This window comes from Arachis hypogaea, chromosome 6 (genome assembly GCF_003086295.3).
Source record: "Arachis hypogaea cultivar Tifrunner chromosome 6, arahy.Tifrunner.gnm2.J5K5, whole genome shotgun sequence".
NCBI classification, from domain to species: Eukaryota; Viridiplantae; Streptophyta; class Magnoliopsida; order Fabales; family Fabaceae; genus Arachis; species Arachis hypogaea.
Window position 1 is genome coordinate 78,711,345 of NC_092041.1, and position 21,016 is coordinate 78,732,360.

The 21,016-nt window shown below is 35.2% G+C and overlaps 1 protein-coding gene across 50 annotated transcripts; it reads left to right on the plus strand.

Moving 5' to 3' along the window:
- Positions 1-8,149: 8,149 nt before the first annotated feature.
- On the plus strand, positions 8,150-12,754 carry LOC112696749 (beta-galactosidase 8). 50 transcript variants are annotated; one of them, XM_072197095.1, is made up of 11 exons: positions 8,267-8,635; positions 8,731-8,872; positions 9,075-9,140; positions 9,233-9,330; positions 9,414-9,884; positions 9,967-10,055; positions 10,160-10,260; positions 10,352-10,439; positions 10,520-10,638; positions 11,415-11,465; positions 12,310-12,754. In XM_072197095.1, the coding sequence occupies exons 7-11, from the start codon at positions 10,246-10,248 to the stop codon at positions 12,445-12,447; spliced, it is 411 nt and encodes a 136-aa protein (XP_072053196.1). In that variant the 5' UTR covers positions 8,267-8,635; positions 8,731-8,872; positions 9,075-9,140; positions 9,233-9,330; positions 9,414-9,884; positions 9,967-10,055; positions 10,160-10,245; the 3' UTR covers positions 12,448-12,754. The 50 variants fall into 49 exon arrangements, with proteins under 50 accessions (XP_072053211.1, XP_072053226.1, XP_072053219.1 ...); XM_072197126.1 differs by having other exon boundaries at positions 9,967-10,073; positions 12,313-12,754; XM_072197121.1 differs by having other exon boundaries at positions 12,313-12,754.
- The last annotated feature ends 8,262 nt before the right edge of the window (positions 12,755-21,016 follow it).

The window sequence follows — 21,016 nt, forward strand, 5'->3', positions numbered from 1 at the left end:
CGGAGATGATAGGACAGATGAGGAGGGAGATGGCGACGACGACGGCAGGTCTTAACAAATCAGATTTGCTGTCTAGATTCATGGGATCCATCGAAGACGACAAGTACTTGAGAGAGACATAGTCATTAGTTTTCTAAGTGTGAATTGGTTGAAAACAAATTGGAAATTTTTCTTCTTGTGAACATTGAAATTGCAGAGTGTGCATTGTGTAGTTTGAAGTTACAGTATTAAACTGTTAGTATTATGCGAGATATGATGAAAATTGGGAGAGAATAATATCATTTCCGAACAGAAGAGGTCAGGCACCATTTTGTCCCCTGTTAGAATTTTCAGGGACTATTTTGTCCTCTGTTAGAATTGACAGAGCGAAGGATCTAAGTGACTGACGAAATTAATTGTTAGGGACTAATCGAGTAATTAATTTTAGTTAGAGACTAAAGTGTCTAATCCAAAATTCTTTGAGGACCAAAATGGACAAATACTCTTAAATTATTGAACAAAATTTTAACTTATATTATTAAAATAAGTGTGTCAATTTACTTTTGAGAAAATTTCGCTTCCCTCTCTTGAGAGATACTAAAATGGCATTATTCTCCCATCTATTTATAAAATGTATATTTCTCTTCCCTTTATTTGTAAAATGTACATTTCTCTCCCTTAAAATTTAGGGTACTTGTCCTACACTATAGTTTATTATGATTTTTTTTGTCACAATAGTTTATTACGAGTTTATTTGTCTATGTTTATAATTAGGGTCCGTTTGGGAAACACCAAAACGTTACTTTTTTCAACTTTTGACTTATAGAAAGTTACATTAATGTGTTTGGTACAATTTTTTAGATAAACTTTTAACTTTTCAAAAAGTTATTTAAGAGCTTTTGAAGAAATTAAAAAATGTAACTTCTCCTATTTTCAAAAGCTATTTTATCACTCTTATTTAATGCACAACTTTAAAACAAGGACTTCTATAATAACTATCCAAACTCAAAATAACTTATTTAAAAGTTATTATTAATAAAAGTCCTTGTATTTTAAGCTCATTTTTCAAAAGAACTTATTTAAGAAGTTTAGCCAAACTAGCCCTTAGTTAGGAGTTTAAATGTCTCGTTGAAAAAATTCTCAAGAGTTTACTTGTCTTACTTTACTGCAATAAGGATGTTTTGTCCCTTGAAATAGTTTCTTAACATGTAATTATTTAACGTTACACACGTAAGCAACATTCATTAGTTCTAGACGAAAAATTTAACTAAAAGACTAAAAAATCTAATAAAATTAGTAGTTAGAGATTGCATTGTCATTTTCAATCGATGAAGGGCAAGTTGTCATCTTGAATAATAATTGAGTTTAAGATGGAGTTTTATTCTTTAGTTCAAATATAATTTTAATTTAATTTGTCCTTGAATGGTTTAAAAATAATCAGTTTTTGTGATAAATTACTAAAATGGGTATGAAATAAAAATTAACGTTGCAATGTAATGGGGGTAAATTAAAATGTGGTATTAATTTTTTTCATATTAAAAGAGCTTTTTTCTAGAAAAAATGTTTAAATTTCAATTTTTTTTAAATTGATCAAAAATAATAAATTTTATTAGTTTCATGGTATTATATTCTATACTAAACTTATAAAATAATAGAACAATTTTTACGTGTGTCTGTGAAAACATTTGATAAATTTAATATTGCCGCATAATATACTTGTTTTTATGGTCTTACAGCTATACTAGTGTTTTCTTTTGTAGGCATTAGTTTCTAGTGCAACTCATGTTAGACAGTCACTTTATTCCATAGATATTGATAAGATATCTAACCTCAAGTGATAAAATCTGCAAGAGGTTAGGTGATCTGATGCAATTTATTTGCAAGCTAAGTTATCAAAAAATTATGAGTTATAATCATCGAATTTCATCTTGATTGGACAATTCATAGACTACCTTAAAAGAAAAATGATATTTGGCTGTTTCTTGGCTTAAATTCTCTGAATTTTTTTCTTCTATGGTTGTTGAATATCATGAAAACTTTTAATTATTATCATGGCAACTAAATTTTTTCTTCGAAACAAGTATCCATAGACACTACTTTGTTTCTCTCAAGAAATAAAAGGCTTACTTATGAACATATCCGAAAAAAAAAGGGGGAAGAGTTCATCAAAATCGCCGATGTGAATAATGTCTGTAATTAGGGTGAAAATAAGTCAGACTATGTAGTTAATTGACTTACATCTTATTTATAATCTATTATAGACTTATTTTAAAGTATTAATTTTGACTTGTTATTCGGTCTGTCTTAGTCTGAAATCTATATTAAAAAACTTAATAATTATTTTTATAAAAATAAAAATATTCTTTAAAAGATATTCTTTAATAAAAATATTTATATATAATATGTCATATTTAATATTTATAAAAAATTTTAAATTTTTAAAATATATAAAAATATTTATAATAAAATATAATAAATTTAAAATATCTCATAATTTTGTTAATAATAAAAATTTTATTTATATATTTAATTTTATTTTAACAGGTCCAGACAGGCCTAACAGACTAATAAAACTAATTAGTGAGCCTAAACTTAGCTTATTAACATATTAAGACATTTATAATAACTTGAGTCAGTGCCTATTATATAATAGGTCAGGCCAAACTAGACTAAACACAGGCCTGCAAGCCTTTGGGAGGCCGCTTGGCCTTTTTCCACCCCTATCTGCAATGTGCAACACCCCGTTACCCTAAACCTTACCGCTAGCCGTAAAGTAAAGGATAACAAAGTATCACGACAGTTCTAATATATATATATATATATATATATATATATATATATATATATATATATATATAACCAAGAATTTATATAACTAGAAGTCCGATGAAGGAGTAAAGCTCAAAGTTGCATACAACAAAATTTCGAAATGCGAAATGTTCACACACGATAACTAAAGGCATGGATAGAACAAGACATAATATATATAAAACCTTGTAGATAGTTTCAGGATACATGATGAGTCCATATTTGATGATATATTTTAGCTTGATTTGAATGGATTTCATCACATAAACTCACACGTATTCACTTAAATAGCATACTTTTGTGTTTTCTCCCTAAATTGATCCTAAATATGAAAACATGTGTTTTTGTGCTTAAATTAGTGATTTTAATCCCACTTTTATGCCATTCGATGCCATGACATGTTTGTTGAGTGATTTTAGGTCCTAGAGGCAAGATTGGCAAGGTAAAAGTGGAAGGAAGCATGTACAAAGGGAGAACACATGAAGAAAACAAAAGAGAAGCACACAGCCATGTGTGCGTACGCACAAACTTCCGTGCGTACGCACAAGTGAAAGTTCAGCGAAGTGTGCGTGCGCACACATCTGTGCGTACGCATAGATCCCTGTGCGTGACTTCATTAATGAAGCACGTGGCTCGCGAATTTGGGACTCTCTTGGCCCAATTTTTGGAGTTGCTGAAGCCTTTTGTGATGCTATATCAAAGGGAAATGATCATACATGAAAGCATTAGTTTAGGAGGCCTCCAAATATGCATTAAGAGTAGGAGTAGTGCAGATAGAAAATTCTCTCTTAGGGTTTATTAAATTTCCATTGTAGCATTTTGTAGTAAGTTTTGATTTTGGATTTTACTCCTCTTTATTGTAAGTACTCTTCAATTTTCTCTTTAATTACATCATCTTTACTCTTATTTTCCTTTGGTTCAAGTACTTTGTTAATATTTGCAATTTTAAGTCCTTGAAGTTTTGATTGATGAATTTAGTGTTTTATGATTTATATTTGCTTGATTGAATATTTATTGTTGATATTATGAATAGTTGGTTATAGTTTTCTATTTTTCCTTACAATTTTCCATGTTTTACTTTTATGCCTACAAGGTGTTTGTGAAAATGCCACTTGATAATTTTGAGTAGCTTTTCACACCTTGCCTTGGGATTTGAGTTTCTAGGATACTAGAGTCATAATGTCCGATATTTAGTGGTAATTCTTGGGTAGTTAGTTGACTCTTGTTTCCATTGACGCTAGCTTTTTGTCAATTAATTTGGTAAGTTAGCTAGGACTTATGGATTAATATCAATTATGCTTGCTTGACTTACTCTTCGATGTTAGGTGTAGACGAAGTGAGATTGACTCATCATAGTTGTCAGAGTTGTGGTTATGACAATGATAGGATTCCTTGGATCCTCATTCCCAAGGCAAGGCTCTTTTATGCATTTATAGCATTTTCACCAGTTTTGACCTTGTTTCCTTTTAATTGCATTAATTCCAATTTTGATCATCTCTTAGTTCTTTTATTTCTTAAGTTCTTTCAATCTTTTGTTCTTTGATTTCAAAATTCCGTATCGTCACAACCAAACGTGTGACATTTCAATTGCATTCCGAGGGAGAATGGCCCGAGGTTTCATTACTCTCGGTTATATTTGTATTTTGAAAATCAAACTTTGATGTTGGTTGATTGTTGGGTTTGGACTATACTTGCAACGTCAATTCTATTTTGAAAAAAATTCCTAACCCACTTTAGCCCACATCAAGTTTTTGGCGCTGTTGCCGGGAAATATAATTGGTGTCATGTTTTTGGTTGTTGTAAATATGTCAATAGTGTAAATATCTTATTTTTTGGTTGTTTGGTTGTTTTTGTTAATACTTAGGTATTTGTTTTTCTTGTTTATTGATGTCTTTTTCTTTTATTTTCTACTTTCTTTATGAGTTATCACCCTTGTTGCTTGGAGCTTGGTTGAAATCATATTGTAGGGTGTGATGGATTCAAATTGGGATTGCATCATGGAGTGGGAGGATCAATTAAGGGAGGAACTGTTTGCGTATCAAACCCAAAGATATGAAAGATACCCCATACACAACCCTCAACCACCAAACCTTCAAGCACCACACCATCCACCTCCATGGAATCCTAATGTCTATACAGCTTGCTACCAACCATATGAACCATCACTTCCTTATACACCACATCAATACCCTCACCCACATGACACACCTTCTAACTATATAACCTGTCTCCCCATCATTGAACCTTCTTCTTTACCTCAATATGAAGTTCTCCAACCCTTATCCCAAGAATAACAAGACCTTCAAGCATTCTTCCAAGAGCAAGAAGGATTCTGAAAGAAGAAAGGGAAATTCATGGCTACCATAGCCGAAGCGGTGAACCGCTTAGTCCTACTACGCTCAAACAATCAAGACATTCCCCTTGAGGAATGTGGAGGATCAACTAAGGAGTGTAGTGAGGAGGAGAACTGGAGTCTAAGATAGAAGGAGTGGAGCTAAAGCTAGAGTCGCAAGAGAAGAAAGGTAAAACAATTGAACCGGAAGAGGTAAATGGAGAATTGAGGGAGTTTGATCAAGAAGTGGATTGCATCATCAATGATTTTTGTCCACCTTGGTCAATCCTCTCAATGATCTTGAGGAACCTTCCACTTTTGAGTTTGAGAGAGATAGGAAAGAGCTTGAAAAAGGGTGGTGAGGAAGAGGTGATCACCCAAGAAGTGGAGGCATTCATGCAAGATTCCAATAGGGTGATTTTAATTCAAGGGCAATTTGAGTGGGTAACAATTTCCTCCATGAGCTTCATAGGCCCATACTAATATGCTATCTTGGAAATGGATCATCAACTTAAGGTGCTTCTTGGAGTGTTAAATGGTGAACGATTGGATGTTGGTTCCCAAAGAAATTCAAGGTATAAGTGGTGTAAGATTCAATTGGGAGGAGTCCAACGTTCAAGTGGATACTTCAAAGGTGTTTGAAAAAGGTTGTTCATCCAAGGGTACAAGTAAAAAGCAACAAGAGGATGACTGGAAAACCAAAGTGTGGGATCCGGACATACAATGCTACAACCAACAATTTTGGGTCCCAATTGCTTACTTGAGGTTGTTTGAGAGTTTAATGTACTTCGTTTGGGATCCCAGAGGAGCTTTCAAGAGCAAACATGGGTGGTGACCCAAGGATGAGCGGAAGCATAAGCCACCATGACACAAGATTCACTCAAAAAGTCCAACTTGAGGACTTTAAACCAAAGTGCTAGGTGGGAGACACCCCACGATGGTAACATCTTTCCAACTCTTCTTTCTTTTAGCTTTTACTTATTGAATTTTGTCTCTTTGATTAACTTAGTTTGATTGAATTCTAGGTTTAAATTAGTTGCATTTTATGTTTGATCATTTATTTTTGAAGAATGATATGTTTTGGGGTTGAAAACCTTTAATTGATATCATGGGTGGTGCCTTAGAGGCATTAAAAATGTTACAAAAACAGAGCATTGTGCGTGCGCATAGCCTTGTGTGTACGCACACGCACTTGATGACACACACTCTATTCAGAATGCTCGCACACCCTGTGCAAGCGCACCCCAGCACATTTTCATTATGTGCGTACGCACGCCAGCCTGTGCACATGCACACATGATCAATTTTACCCTGTTAAAAAAAGTGTGTTCTATGCGTGCGCACAGGCCTGTGCGTGCGCACACATAGTAGCACCCTTCTTGCCAGGAGCACTCGCACACCCTGTGCGTTCGCATTCCCTTTGTTTTTCTCTTTTGTGCGTGCGCATACGTCCTTGTGCGTACGCACAGGTCGCGTTCTGGGTGTTAATCAGGAAGGATACCCTGTTATGCTAGACCCCCCCCACTATTCCCTTTCTTCTTTCTTCACCCCCTTTACCCCAGCCCGCCCCCATCTTCCGGCGACCACCAACGCCGCCGGAGCCACCACCGCGCCACCACTTCTCTTCTTCCCTCTTTTCTTCTTCTTTCTTCTTTCTTCTTCTTCTCTCTTTACCCTTCTTTGTTTTGTTTATTTGCTTGATTAATTTTCGTTTTTCTTATTTTACTTTGATAATGTAGCTTAAGTTTTCCTTAATTTTTTGTTTGTTGATTGCAAGTGTTCAATTTTTTATTTGTGGGTTGTTAGTACTTGAGTTTTTGCTTGAATATGATGAGTTGGTGCACCACATACCATGTGTTTGATATAATGTCCGAATAAACTTTTTGTTTAATGCATGTGTTATAGCTATTATATATGTTAGACTATGTCCTTATTTGGCATTCTAATCAAGAATGGTGCACTTTTGCATGATTATAATGTTGTTTTGGATTGGAATTTCAATCATGTACTTGATTATTGTCTTGAGTTGCTAGCACCAAATTGATATAGAGATTGACATTTGTTTCTTATTTGGTAAAAAATTTTAACAAGTATATATTGAATTTAGTGAAGTGAATTGAATTGCTTGTTCATCATGATTTTTAAATCAATATAATCACATCACAAGGTCTTGTTTCTTTTTGATGCTTTGCATTTGTTTGAGTTGACTTGACTTGATTCTCATCAAGCTTGTCACTTTTTGTAACACGCACCTTCCCATGTGATTATTTCATTATTCCTGAGGATGAATAAGTAGCCTTCTTTTCATTATTGCATTGGTTATTGTTGTTGTGCTATTTTACATCAATCATGCGCTTTCACTTGCACAATTTCAATATCCAATATTTTCTAAATTCAATTCACTCTTGATGTAATCGCCTAAGCTTGCTTATTTCTAATTCATGCTCATCCATTGCTTGCAACTTAGGTCTTTTAATGGAGGAACTCATTCTTAATTTTTGATTGTGTGGATGCCGTTTTCACCGGCCATTGTGTGTGTTCTAACCGCGCGCATAATTGGAATACACACACGGCTCATTTTTATCATGCCACACCACTATGCAAACTTCCTCAATTAAATGCTTGTTTTTTTTCTTTTTGCTCCAAGCATACAATGTATTTGCTCCATCCTTTACCTTTTTGTGCCACTTGCCCTATGATTCCTAATTATACTTTATTCATTCTTTTTGAGGATGAGACGTAAAGACAAGGAGCCGATAGAGGAGGAGGATGTCGAGGATGGAGATGTCAAGCATGTTTTGAACTTGACAATTTCCATGCAACCTGAGCCCTGCATCCGCCAACTGAAGGTGGAGCGCTTTAGAGCCATTCTCCCCGGATTGTGTTCGTGCACGGAGGACCGTGCAACGCTTAACTGTGGGGAAGATTCGCCATTTTTGGATAGTAAATTTTTTTCCGAACACTTGGCACTTTATTTTTGTTTTTTTTATTATGTTTCTTGTAGATATTTGGAGTGTTTTTTATTGTTGCATTGTATTCACTTCTAGTACATATATCTTAGACTATTCATAGTTTATATCTATTGTATTTTGCATCTTTTGCATGGTATATACTTTATAGATAGAAGTTGTGATTGGATGTTGTGAATAGTATAGCAGCTACACTACAAAATTTTTATTTGTTTGTGATAATTTTTTAATGAGGATTACTAAAAACCTCCATAATATATTTTATTTGTGGCAAATTATAAAACTCCCATTTTTATAATACTTCTAATCCAATTAATTATAAAACAATCCAAATTCAAACAAAAATTCACTCAGCCCATACAAAAAAAAAAACATAAGAGGGCTTCAAGAGAGGGCTTCGAGGGAGAGGACGATGGAGAGTGAGATCTCTCCAAAACCCTAGAATTTCAATGTCACCGCCACCACCACTGCCACCGCCACCACCACTGCCACCGCCACCACCATTCATGTCTTTACCGTTGTTGCCGTCATATTCTCCTTCATTGAGGTAATGCTTAGATCTTCTGCTTCTGCATCGTCTTCTACGGCGGATTCTTCCACTAGTTTTGCTTTTGCTCCAGTGGCTTGAAACTCTCAGAGCAGGGTTTCAGCGCGAGCGCGATGGCACTGGCTGAGAAGATCTGAAAGGCGAGCGAGCAGGAGTCTCTGGAAGCTTCGATTGAAGCTGCGTTCGAAGCTATCAGATCTCGTGGAACTGATTCTCATGTCGTTCCAAGTCATTGCGGTGAGAATTTCTTCCTAATTTTTTCTTGTTTAGTTCGAAACTCAAATTTTCTCACTCACTTCCGTTTAGAATTTGTTCAGACAATCTCCGTGTTTGTGAGAGAGGTGAATTGAATTTGAGTTCTCTATTAACTCTAATTTGTGCCTTGTTCAGCTTCATAAAGATACTTTCTCACTTGCTTCTATCATTTCAATGATTCCAGATTACAAAGCCAGCAATGTACCTTTTTATGGAAATTCAGAATATCGATAGTAGTTACTATCCTGAGGTATATATGTATGTCTTTCTAATAATTCCTTTTCAAATGGAAGATTGAACTTACTGATTACAAAATAGTTTGCTACATGGATGGCCTTGCAGACTCTCCATAAGCTCTTTATTATCAATGCTGGATCTGGCTAATGCTATGAAAAGGTGTTAAGACATTCCTAGATGTTTGCACAGTAGCAAAGCTTCAAGTATGGATCATTGTTATATTCCATTATATTATTCTATTTTCAGATATCTTGAGCTAACAAGATTCTTATTCCATTGGTACCAGCTTTACTTTTGGCATGCTAACTATGTTATAGTTACTGTGATTGATGGTGGCAATGGATTGGTACTAGTGACAATGGTGGCTGAGTTGTTAGTGGTTATACAAATCTTATTAATATTTAAGTTGATAATACGTTAAAGGTTTTTTTCCCTTTTGGTTTGTAATATTATCTTGCTTTTGGTTAAACTAATTTTGGTTTGATTTATAGTACGAATTTGTCCCCTATTTTCCTAAAGACAGCATATTTGTATTATACAAATTTTAACTGTTATCATATTTCATCTACTTATGTGAAAGATTAATCCTCGACTGGGAAAAACAAATCCCCCCTCAGTTTTGTTGTTTCTACAGGAAAAAAAGAAGGTCCTGCAGCAAAACCTTACTTAAAATAGGCAGCATCAATGGCTACTTCTCTTGATACTGGTGTCCCCTGTGTTATGTACATGCAAGTAGATGCTCCTAATCCTATTGTAGGTAATTAACTAATTATTAAGTATCCTTAATTTGCAGCTATCTTCACTAATATTGCTTTATTGTTATACATGTTAATCGCTAGATTGACAGATGCAATAGAGTTTACTGTGATCAGTTCATACCAAACTCTAATGCTAAGCCGAAGATTTAGATCGAGGGCTATAACGGATGGTTAGATACTTGAGCAAAGTTAGTTAGATTCTTGATAAAAGAGCGTAGATAAAGACCGAAAAAAGGGTCTAAGTGACTTTGAATTCTTTGATTTGCAACGGCAGGTTTCTTTATTGGAGCTGTACCTTAGAGACCTGTGAAAGATCTTGCATTTGCTGTGGCAAGATTTTATCAACTTGGTGGAACTTTTATGAACTACTATATGGTATTGAAACCTATGATATCTTTTAAGTTTGTTATTATATGTATATGAGAAAGGAATTGAGTAAATAGCACAAAATTTTGATATGAAACAGTATCATGAAGGAATCAATTTTAGTAGAACCACATGTGCACTTTTTGTTGCTACTAGTTATGACTATGATGCACCACTTGATGAATATGGTATGATATTTATTTATTTATCTATCTTATTATTTTGGTTCTAAAGAGAATCTCAAATTTAATCAATATCTCTTATGCAGGAATCATTAGACAGCCTAAGTGGGGACATCTTAAAGATTTGCATAATTTTATAAAGTTTTGTGAAGAAGCATTAATTACTACTGATCCAACAATTACATCTCTTCATCCAAATATAGAGGTATATATGAGTGTGATTTTGATTCTGATTCTCATTCTCATTCTGAGGGTATATACATTTTAGTAACCTCACAACAAAGACTTTTTTCTTCCTTCCAAACAAGACAAGTTTTGGTATGGTTATTACTGTTATCTCCACTTTCATGCTATTGGATATGCAAGACTAATGCATAAAAGCATGTTAAGTTTAATTTTGTTAGAGAAATTATAAGTTTGTAATTATTTAAATTCGAGTTCATTTAATTTGTTTAGTTTTAGGAATAGATTTAAGTTTTATGTTTATTATTTTTGTTTTATTTTGTTTAGTTTTAGGAATAGAAGATGATAATGTTCCCCCTTTGCCTATTGTTTCTTGTTTTTATATCCTTGTGTTGATGCAGAGCATGGATACTCTTTTCAGATATCATGCATGTGTTTTTATTTGTTCATGTTCAAAAGGGAAAATTCCCGTAACCATAACCATACATGACAAAATTAATAAGTTGTTTAGGCTTGAATTCAGAATTTAATTTAATTGATTATATTATCCTTCAATTTTTTTACAGATAATAATTATAATTAAAGTGGGTATTGATTCTTCTCTCACTAGTTTCTTGTTATTGCTTTTGAGAATGTAAGTTGGTAATTGACAATCATATGATATTACCACTTTTAGTTAGCAAAATTTATTTAGCAATATGTTCGGAATGACATATTACATTAGTAATGAATTTTATAAATTGATCAATTATATTGTACTTCTTGATTGTTTACTTTAAAGATCATATTCTTTTGCAGGATGGAAGACTCAAAGATCAACTTCGTAATGATAATTTTTCTTCTTTAGAGGTGAGACTTCTGCCGAGGTTTCATTTTGTGGAAAAATAAATGTATGCGTAGATTAGGATGAAAACAAATAATAAATAGAGGTTTGATATGCTGTTGTGATCTCTTTCATTTGTTGCTTGTTCCTCTCTATCCCAATAAACTGATTTATATACCATGCTAATATTTATTACTTAGTGTTAATTCCATATCATTAATATTTTGGAATTTATATGAAGAATTTGCCATATTACAGAGCATGTAAATTTCTTCTGATTGTAGGCCTCTTTTTTATGGCCAAAATTGGAACCTTGCTTATGAAAATGTTGTATTTTAAATAAAATAAGTAGGACTAAGAGGCAATTGGGTTCTCAGAAGAGGCAATAAAGGCAGCAGAGGTGTTTAGTAGGACTAAGAGGGTTTAGCCATTTTGACAATTAAACATAACTTGGTAACTAAGCAAAAAATAATTTATCTAAGTTATCTTTAATTATTAAATATTGACTAAATTTAAAAAGATAATTTAGATAATTGAATTTTAGTTATTAATTGTTAAATGTTAAACTATTAAAATAACATTTCTTCTTGGAAAATCATATTCCGTCAAATACTTAAATGTCAGTCTGAAATTTCTGTTTTAAAATTATTATATACATGCCTTTTGTTCTAATAAATATGGCATGTGTCAATATTTTTATGTCAATGTTTTGTTACTAATATCTTGTATTGTTTTGGATTGAAGATAACTTAGATAATTTACTTTTTGCTTCTTTTGTGTTGTATTATTTTTTGAGTCAAATTGCAATAGAGGAAGAGATGAAATCTAATACAACAGTAATATTATTGGAAAGACTAATAGAGTGTGCAGCAGATGGTTGGCAAAAACAGCTTGCATTTCATTAAAGGAGTCACCCCAATGCTACCCAAGAATGCAAGCTCAAGAAAAAGGAAGAGAACCTTGCATTCGCTTGTTCAAGCATGTTCGCCAACCAGGAATAGTGTTTGATCATTTTGGTAACTCACTGAATCAAATGACTCCTTTCCTAGTGACTTACTTGTCTATTCATGGTTGGTTATGAAATTTTCATCATATTTTCAAGTGATAGCTAGAATGCTTTAATCAGCCAAATTGACTTTAGTGCTTTATATAGTTGAAATACAATCTTTATTTCATCCAATTGGGATACAAAGGGGTTCTTATATTAGTTTACTACCCAGTTTGGTCGAGGTCATATTGACAGACCTTGTTTTATATTTCAAATTATTCATGTTAAATTTTGTTCAAATATGTAATATTTTAATTTCCTTCTAAATTTTTAATGTGTCTTATTTAAAGATTTCTTTTAAATGATAATTGATTAGTAGTATAATAATGTAATTCTAGTATTTAGATTAATTGTTTCAGACTAATATTGACATGTTTGGGGAGGTTGAAACCCACATGAATGTGTTTTTTTTTTAATTCAAAATTTTGTTATAGGGGTTTTAAACCGCCACAATGATTAACCAAGAATTGCCACAAAACGCAAGCACAGAATCCCCACAAAAGGTATAAAAAACCGCCACTGAATAGAATTGTGGGGGTTGTGAAAAACCTCTACAAAAGAGCTCGTGGCACCTCAAATTTTGGGGATTTTTGAAATTGCCACGATCCTTTTTGTGGGGGTTTGAAACCTCCACAAACAGGAAAAAAAACCGCCACAAATGAGCAAGATCCTTGTAGTGCTAGTTCAATTTTGGTCCTAATTTGTTCATGTTAGTTTTTGCGATGTTGAAAATTAAGAAGAGAACTAGGAAAATTTTGAAAATTGCATCCATCATATCATACATACATATAGGAAATAATTTTGGTGAAAAACAACAAAGATTTTCAAGAATTTTGTTTTTAGGGCGTTCTATTAAATTGATTTGGAAAATTATTTTTAGACTTGCTTGAATGATTTTTATGGAACATAGAAGAGAGATAGAACAAAATACCTTGTGAGTTGTTGAGCCTATAATGAGTGGTTACACATTTTAACCACTATTTTGTTCTTGTGTGCTATGCTCCTTCTATGATTGTGATCTTGGTTTTGCTTAATTCTTTATTTCTGATGATTGATGTTTGAATACATTGAGCATGATTGAGGCCATTTTTGTATAGCTCACTAATCCATATAGACTTACCCTTGCATCTACCTTTGCTAACCCCTTTTTGAGCCTTACTTACCCCATTGTTTTTAAGATCACCATATTACAACCTTAAGCGAAAGACCATAATTTACCTTGAATGAAATTATTGATTAGCTTAGGTTTGAGGTGTGTGTATCATTCAAGTGTGGGAGAATTTCGGGAAGCATTGGTAGAGAAAATTTTTATTTTGGATCTTCATTGAAAATTTTGGAAAATAGGTGCATTCATGGATGAACTATTAAACCATATGCATTTATCTTGATTTTAAAAAAGAAATATATATATATATATATATAATAATAATAATAATAATAGTAATAATAATAATAATAATAATAATAATAGTAATAATAATAATAATAATAATAATAATAATAATAAAATTAAAAGGGGACTGGTGCACGAAATCACAATCACACTTTTGCAATTTCGCACAACTAACCAGCAAGTGCACTGGGTTGTCCAAGTAATACCTTACGTGAGTAAGGGTCGATCCCACGGAGATTGTCAGCTTGAAGCAAGCTATGGTTATCTTGTAACTCTTAGTCAGGATATCAATAATTTTCAGGTTTAATTGTAAAAAGTAAAAGAACATGAAATAAATACTTGTTTTGTAGTAATGGAGAACAGGTTGAGGTTTTGGAGATGCTATATCTTCTAAATCTCTACTTTCCTACTGTCTTCTTCTTCATGCACGCAAGGCTCCTTCCATGGCAAGCTGTATGTTGGGTTTAACCGTTGTCAATGGCTACCTCCCATCCTCTCAGTGAAAATGTTCAACACGCTCTATCACAGCACGACTATTCATCTGTCGGTTCTCGATCATGTCGGAATAGAATCCAGTGATTCTTTTGCGTCTGTCACTAACGCCCCACAATCGTGATTTTGAAGCTCGTCACAGTCATTCAATCCCTGAATCATACTCAGAATACCACAGACAAGGTTTAGACCTTCCAGATTCTCAAGAATGGCCGCCAGTAGATTCTAGCTTATACCACGAAGATTCTGGTTAAGGAATCCAAGAGATATCCACTCAATCTAAGGTAGAACGGAGGTGGTTGTCAGGCACACGTTCATAGGTGAGAATGATGATGAGTGTCACGGATCATCACATTCATCAAGTTGAGGAACAAGTGATATCTTGGAATAGAAGCAAGCGTGTTTGAATGAAAAACAGTAGTAATTGCATTAATCCATCAAGACATAGCAGAGCTCCTCACCCCCAACCATGGGGTTTAGAGACTCATTCCGTAGAAGATACAGTATGAAACATGTAAAGTGTCATGAGATAAAGATACAATAGCAAAAGGTCCTATTTATAGTGAACTAGTGACCTAGAGTTTACAAGAATGAGTAAATGACATAAAAATCCACTTCTGGGGTCCACTTGGTGTGTGCTTGGGCTGAGCATTGAAGCTTTCATGTGTAGAGACTTTTCCTGGAGTTAAACGCTTTTGTGCCAGTTTGAGCGTTTAACTCCAACTTTTGTGCCAGTTCCGGCGTTAAACGCTGGGAATTCTGAAGCTGATTTGAAACGCCAGTTTGGGCCATCAATTCTCGGGCAAAGTATGGACTATTATATATTGCTGGAAAGCTCAGGATGTCTACTTTCTAAAGAAATTGAGAGCGGGCCAATTGGGCTTCTGTAGCTCCAGAAAATTCACTTCGAGTGCAGGGAGGTCAGAATCCAACAGCATCTGCAGTTCTTTTTCAGCCTCTGAATCAGATTTTTGCTTAGGTCCCTCAATTTCAGCCAGAAAATACCTGAAATCACAGAAAAACACACAAACTCATAGTAAAGCCCAGAAAAGTGAATTTTAAATAAAAACTACTAAAAACATACTAAAAACTAACTAAAATGTACTAAAAACATACTAAAAATAGTGCCAAAAAGCGTAAAAATCTCCCAGTTTAAGACTAGGTTAGTCTCTTGGCACCTTTTTAGGACAAGTGCTAGATGGTCAAGACAGGAGCTGAATGAGTCTCCAAATACTGAGAAGTCATCCATGAAGACTTCCAGGAACTTCTCTACCATATCAGAGAAGATAGATAGCATGCACCTCTGAAAAGTTGCAGGTGCATTGCATAGACCAAAAGGCATTCTTCTGTAAGCAAATACGCCAGAAGGACATGTGAATGCTGTTTTCTCTTGATCTTGAGGGTCCACTGCAATTTGATTGTAGCCTGAATAGCCATCCAAAAAGTAGTAATAATCATGACCCGCTAGTCTTTCTAGCATCTGGTCTATGAATGGTAAAGGAAAATGATCCTTTCCAGTGGCTGTATTGAGCCTTCTGTAGTCAATACACATACGCCACCCTATAACTGTTCTTGTAGGAACCAGTTCATTCTTTTCATTATGAACCACTGTCATGCCTCCCTTCTTGGGGACGACTTGAACAGGGCTCACCCAGGGACTATCGGAAATAGGATAAATAATCCCAGCCTCTAGTAACTTAGTGACCTCTTTCTGCATCACCTCCTTCATGGCTGGATTTAGCCGCCTTTGTGGTTGAACCACTGGCTTGGCATTATCTTCCAATAGGATCTTGTGCATGCATCTTGCTGGGCTGATGCCCTTAAGATCACTTATGGACCATCCAAGAGCTGTCTTGTGTGTCCTTAGCACTTGAATTAGTGCTTCCTCTTCCTGTGAATTTAAAGAAGAGCTTATGATCACTGAAAAAGTGTCACCTTCTCCCAGAAATGCATACTTCAGGGATGGTGGTAGTGGTTTGAGCTCAGGTTTGGGAGGCTTATCCTCTTCCTGAGGAATTTTCAGAGGTTCTTTATTTCCTCTGGTTCCTCCTGATCAGGCTGAACATCTTTAAAGATGTCCTCTAGCTCTGATTCGAGACTCTCAGTCATATTGATCTCTTCCACCAAAGAGTCAATAATATCAGTGCTCATGCAGTCATTTGATGTGTCTGGATGCTGCATAGCTTTGACAACATTCAACTTGAACTCATCCTCATTGACTCTCAGGGTCACTTGCCCTTTTTGTACATCAATAAAAGTGCGTCCAGTTGCTAGGAAAGGTCTTCCTAGGATGAGAGTTGCACTCTTGTGCTCCTCCATTTCTAGCACTACAAAGTCAGTGAAAAAGGCAAACGGCCCAACCTTGACAATCATGTCTTCAATTATGCCTGATGGATATTTAATGGACCCATCAGCAAGTTGGAGACATATCCGGGTTGGCTTGACTTCTTCAGTCAACCCAAGCTTTCTGATAGTGGTTGCAGGTATCAGGTCGATACTTGCTCCAAGGTCACATAGGGCTGTCTTGGTACAAGCACCTTCTAATGTGCATGGTATCATAAAGCTTCCTGGATCTTGAAGCTTCTCTGGTAAGCTTTTCAGAATGACTGCACTGCATTCTTCAGTGAGAAACATCCCTTTTCAGTTTCTCTCCAATCCTTCTTATGACTTAAGATCTCTTTCATGAACTTAGCATAAGAGGGTATTTGCTCAAGTGCCTCTGCAAACGGAATCTTTATTTCAAGAGTCCTGAGATAGTCTGCAAAGCGGGCAAATTGTTTATCCTGTTCTGCTTGGCAGAGTTTCTGAGGATAAGGCATCTTGGCTTTATATTCTTCAACCTTAGTTGCTGCAGGTTTATTCCCTACAGAAGTGGTTGGAGAAGCCTTCTTAGAGGGGTTACTATCAGCACTCTCAGGTGTCTGATTCCTCATTGGCATTTGAACGCCAGGACTGGGTGTAGGATGGGCGGTTAACGCCAGCTTTCCACCCTTTTCTGGCATTTGAACGCCAGAACTGGGCAAGGAATGGGCGTTTAATGCCAACTTTTTCCCTTTTTCTGGCGTTTGAACGCCAGAAGTATTACTCTCTGGGCTCTTACTGTCCTCAGAGGGATTTTGGGCAGTAGTTTGGTTATCCTCTGTCAGTTGTTCCTTTCTTGGCTTTCTGCTGCTTTGAATTGATACATTCAATGTCTTCCCACTCCTTAATTTAATAGCTTAGCATTCTTCTGTTATCTGTTTAGATAGCTGCTGTCTTGTCTGATTCAATTGTGCTTCCATATACTGGTTAACATTTTTAGTTTCTTGGAGTATCTCTTTAAACTCTGCTAATTATTTTGTCATCAGGAGTAATTGTTGATTAAGTTCAACAATCTGTTCTTGAGGATTAGGATCAGTAGTTACTGCCATAACTTCTTCTTTTATAGAGGACTCACTACTTGAGTATAGATGTTGATTTCTAGCAACCGTATCTATGAGCTCTTGAGCCTCTTCAATCGTCCTCCTCATGTGTATAGATCCACCAGCTGAGTGGTCTAAAGACATCTGAGCTTTTTCTGTAAGCCCATAGTAGAAGATGTCCAACTATACCCACTCTGAAAACATTTTAGAGGGGCATTTCTTCAGCATACCTCTATACCTCTCCTAGGCATTATAAAGGGATTCATTATCCTCTTTTTTAAAGCCTTGGATGTCCAGCCTTAGCTGTGTCATCCTTTTTGGAGGGTAAAATTGATTCAGGAATTTGTCTGATAACTGTCTCCATGTTTTTATACCTGCTGTGGGTTGGTTATTCAACCACCTCTTAGCTTGATCTTTTACAGCAAATGGAAACAGTAACAATCTGTAGACATCCTGATCCACTTCTTTATCACGTACTGTGTCAGCAATTTGCAAGAACTGTGCCAGAAACTCAGTTGGATCTTCCTGTGGAAGACTGGAATACTGGCAATTTTGCTGCACCATGATAATAAGCTGAGGATTTAGCTCAAAGCTGCTTGCTTTAATGGGGGGTATACAGATGCTACTCCCATATGCAGCTGTAATAGGGTTAGCATATGACCCCAGAGTCCTTCTGAACTGTTCATTTCCACTTATGTCCATGATGGAGAAAAGGGAATTGATATGAATTGCAAAAAAAGATATGATTTTGAAAATCTTTGACTAAATTAATGCAAAATTTTGAAAATTAGGAGTAAAATAAGGGAAAGATATTTTTTTAAAAAAATTAATGAGGAAAGAGAAAAACAACAAATCGACACTAAACTTAAAATTTTTAGAAAATCAAACACAGATTTTTGAAAACTTAAAGGAAAGCACAAGGAGGACACCAAACTTAGAATTTTTAAAGATCAAGAAAGGACTAGGAACATGCAAATTCGAAGAATTAAAAGAAAATAAAAGCATGCAATTGACACCAAACTTAAAATATGAAACTAAACTCAAATAAAAGACTCTAAACTAACAAAAATAAAATATTTCTAATCTAAGCAACAAGATAAACCGTCAGTTGTCCAAACTCGAACACTCCCCGGCAACGGCGCCAAAAACTTGGTGCACGAAATCACAATCACACTTTTGCAATTCCGCACAACTAACCAGCTAGTGCACTGGGTCGTCCAAGTAATACCTTACGTGAGTAAGGGTCGATCCCACGGAGATTGTCGGCTTGAAGCAAGCTATGGTTATCTTGTAACTCTTAGTCAGGATATCAATAATTCTCAGGTTTAATTGTAAAAAGTAAAAGAACATGAAATAAATACTTGTTTTGCAGTAATGGAGAACAGGTTGAGGTTTTGGAGATGCTATATCTTCTGAATCTCTACTTTCCTACTGTCTTCTTCTTCATGCACGCAAGGCTCCTTCCATGGCAAGCTGTATGTTGGGTTTCACTGTTGTCAATGGCTACCTCCCATCCTCTCGGTAAAAATGTTCAACGCGCTCTGTCATAGCACGGCTATTCATCTGTCGGTTCTCGATCATGTCGGAATAGAATCCAGTGATTCTTTTGCGTCTATCACTAACGCCCCACAATCGCGACTTTGAAGCTCGTCACAGTCATTTAATCCCTGAATCCTACTCAGAATACCACAGACAAGGTTTAGACCTTTCGGATTCTCAAGAATGGCCACCAGTAGATTCTAGCTTATACCACGAAGATTTTGGTTAAGGAATTCAAGAGATATCCACTCAATCTAAGGTAGAACGGAGGTGGTTGTTAGGCACATGTTCATAGGTGAGAATGATGATGAGTGTCACGGATCATCACATTCATCAAGTTGAGGAACAAGTGATATCTTGGAATAGAAGCAAGCGTGATTGAATGAAAAACAATAGTAATTGCATTAATCCATCAAGACACAGCAGAGCTCCTCACCCCCTACCATGGGGTTTAGAGACTCATGCCATAGAAGATACAGTATGAAACATGTAAAGTGTCATGAGATAAAGATACAATAGCAAAAGGTCCTATTTATAGTGAACTAGTGACCTAGAGTTTACAAGAATGAGTAAATGACATAAAAATCCACTTTCGGGGTCCACTTGGTGTGTTCTTGGGCTGAGCATTGAAGCTTTCATGTATAGAGACTTTTTCTAGAGTTAAATGCCAGCTTTTGTGCCAGTTTGGGCGTTTAACTCCAACTTTTGTGATAGTTCCGGCGTTAAACGCCAGGAATTCTGAAGCTGATTTGAAACGCCAGTTTGGGCCATCAATTCTCGGGCAAAATATGGACTATTATATATTTCTGGAAAGCCCAGGATGTCTACTTTCCAACGCAATTGAAAGTGGACCAATTAGGCTTCTGTAGCTCCAGAAAATCTACTTCGAGTGCAGGGAGGTCAAAATCCAACAGCATCTGCAGTCCTTTTTCAGCCTCTGAATCAGATTTTTGCTCAGGTCCCTCAATTTCAGCCAGAAAATACCTGAAATCACAGAAAAATACACAAACTCATAGTAAAGCCCATAAAAGTGAATTTTAAATAAAAACTACTAAAAACATACTAAAAACTAACTAAAATGTACTAAAAACATACTAAAAACAGTGCCAAAAAGCGTATAAATTATCCGCTCATCAGGGACAAAAGTTACCCCAAAGAGAAAATAAATAAAAAAGAATGCATATGTAATGCAAATGAAAGAGCATACATGAATGTGTATAAAAAGTGTGATGATGGAAAGTTAGGATTGCATACTCTTTGTTATTGGATTGATAAAGGTTGAGTTGGATACTTAAACTAATCAAGGATTCAATTTAGTCCACTTAGCCATATCTATATGAAGTCCTCATGATAATTGCATTCATGCATCACATGGTTGTTGATTGTTAGATGAAAAACAAATCCTTGAAAACATGATTAGAGGAGTTCAATTAGAGTGCATACACATCGAGTGATAAGAGTGCATACACACCTAGTGAGAGTTCAATTACTCAATTCTATGTCTCCACCTCTCTTATCCTGAGTTTTTGCAAGTTGCTTCATTTTGATGAGTTAAATCAATTATTTAGATTTTGTTTGCATTGAATTACTTCTTTGCCTAACCCTATATATCTATACTCTTACTTGAAAATTTGATTGGTTTGTTTTCACCAAATAATAGGAACTATAGATAGATAGATAGGTATAGATAGTATATAATATACT

Excerpts from the sequence above, each read along its gene's own strand:
- LOC112696749 (XM_072197095.1), top strand. Across the intron at positions 10,440-10,519 it reads TGCACCACTTGATGAATATG|GAATCATTAGACAGCCTAAG; the intron begins GTATGATATTTA and ends TCTCTTATGCAG. Across the intron at positions 10,639-11,414 it reads CTCTTCATCCAAATATAGAG|GATGGAAGACTCAAAGATCA; the intron begins GTATATATGAGT and ends ATTCTTTTGCAG.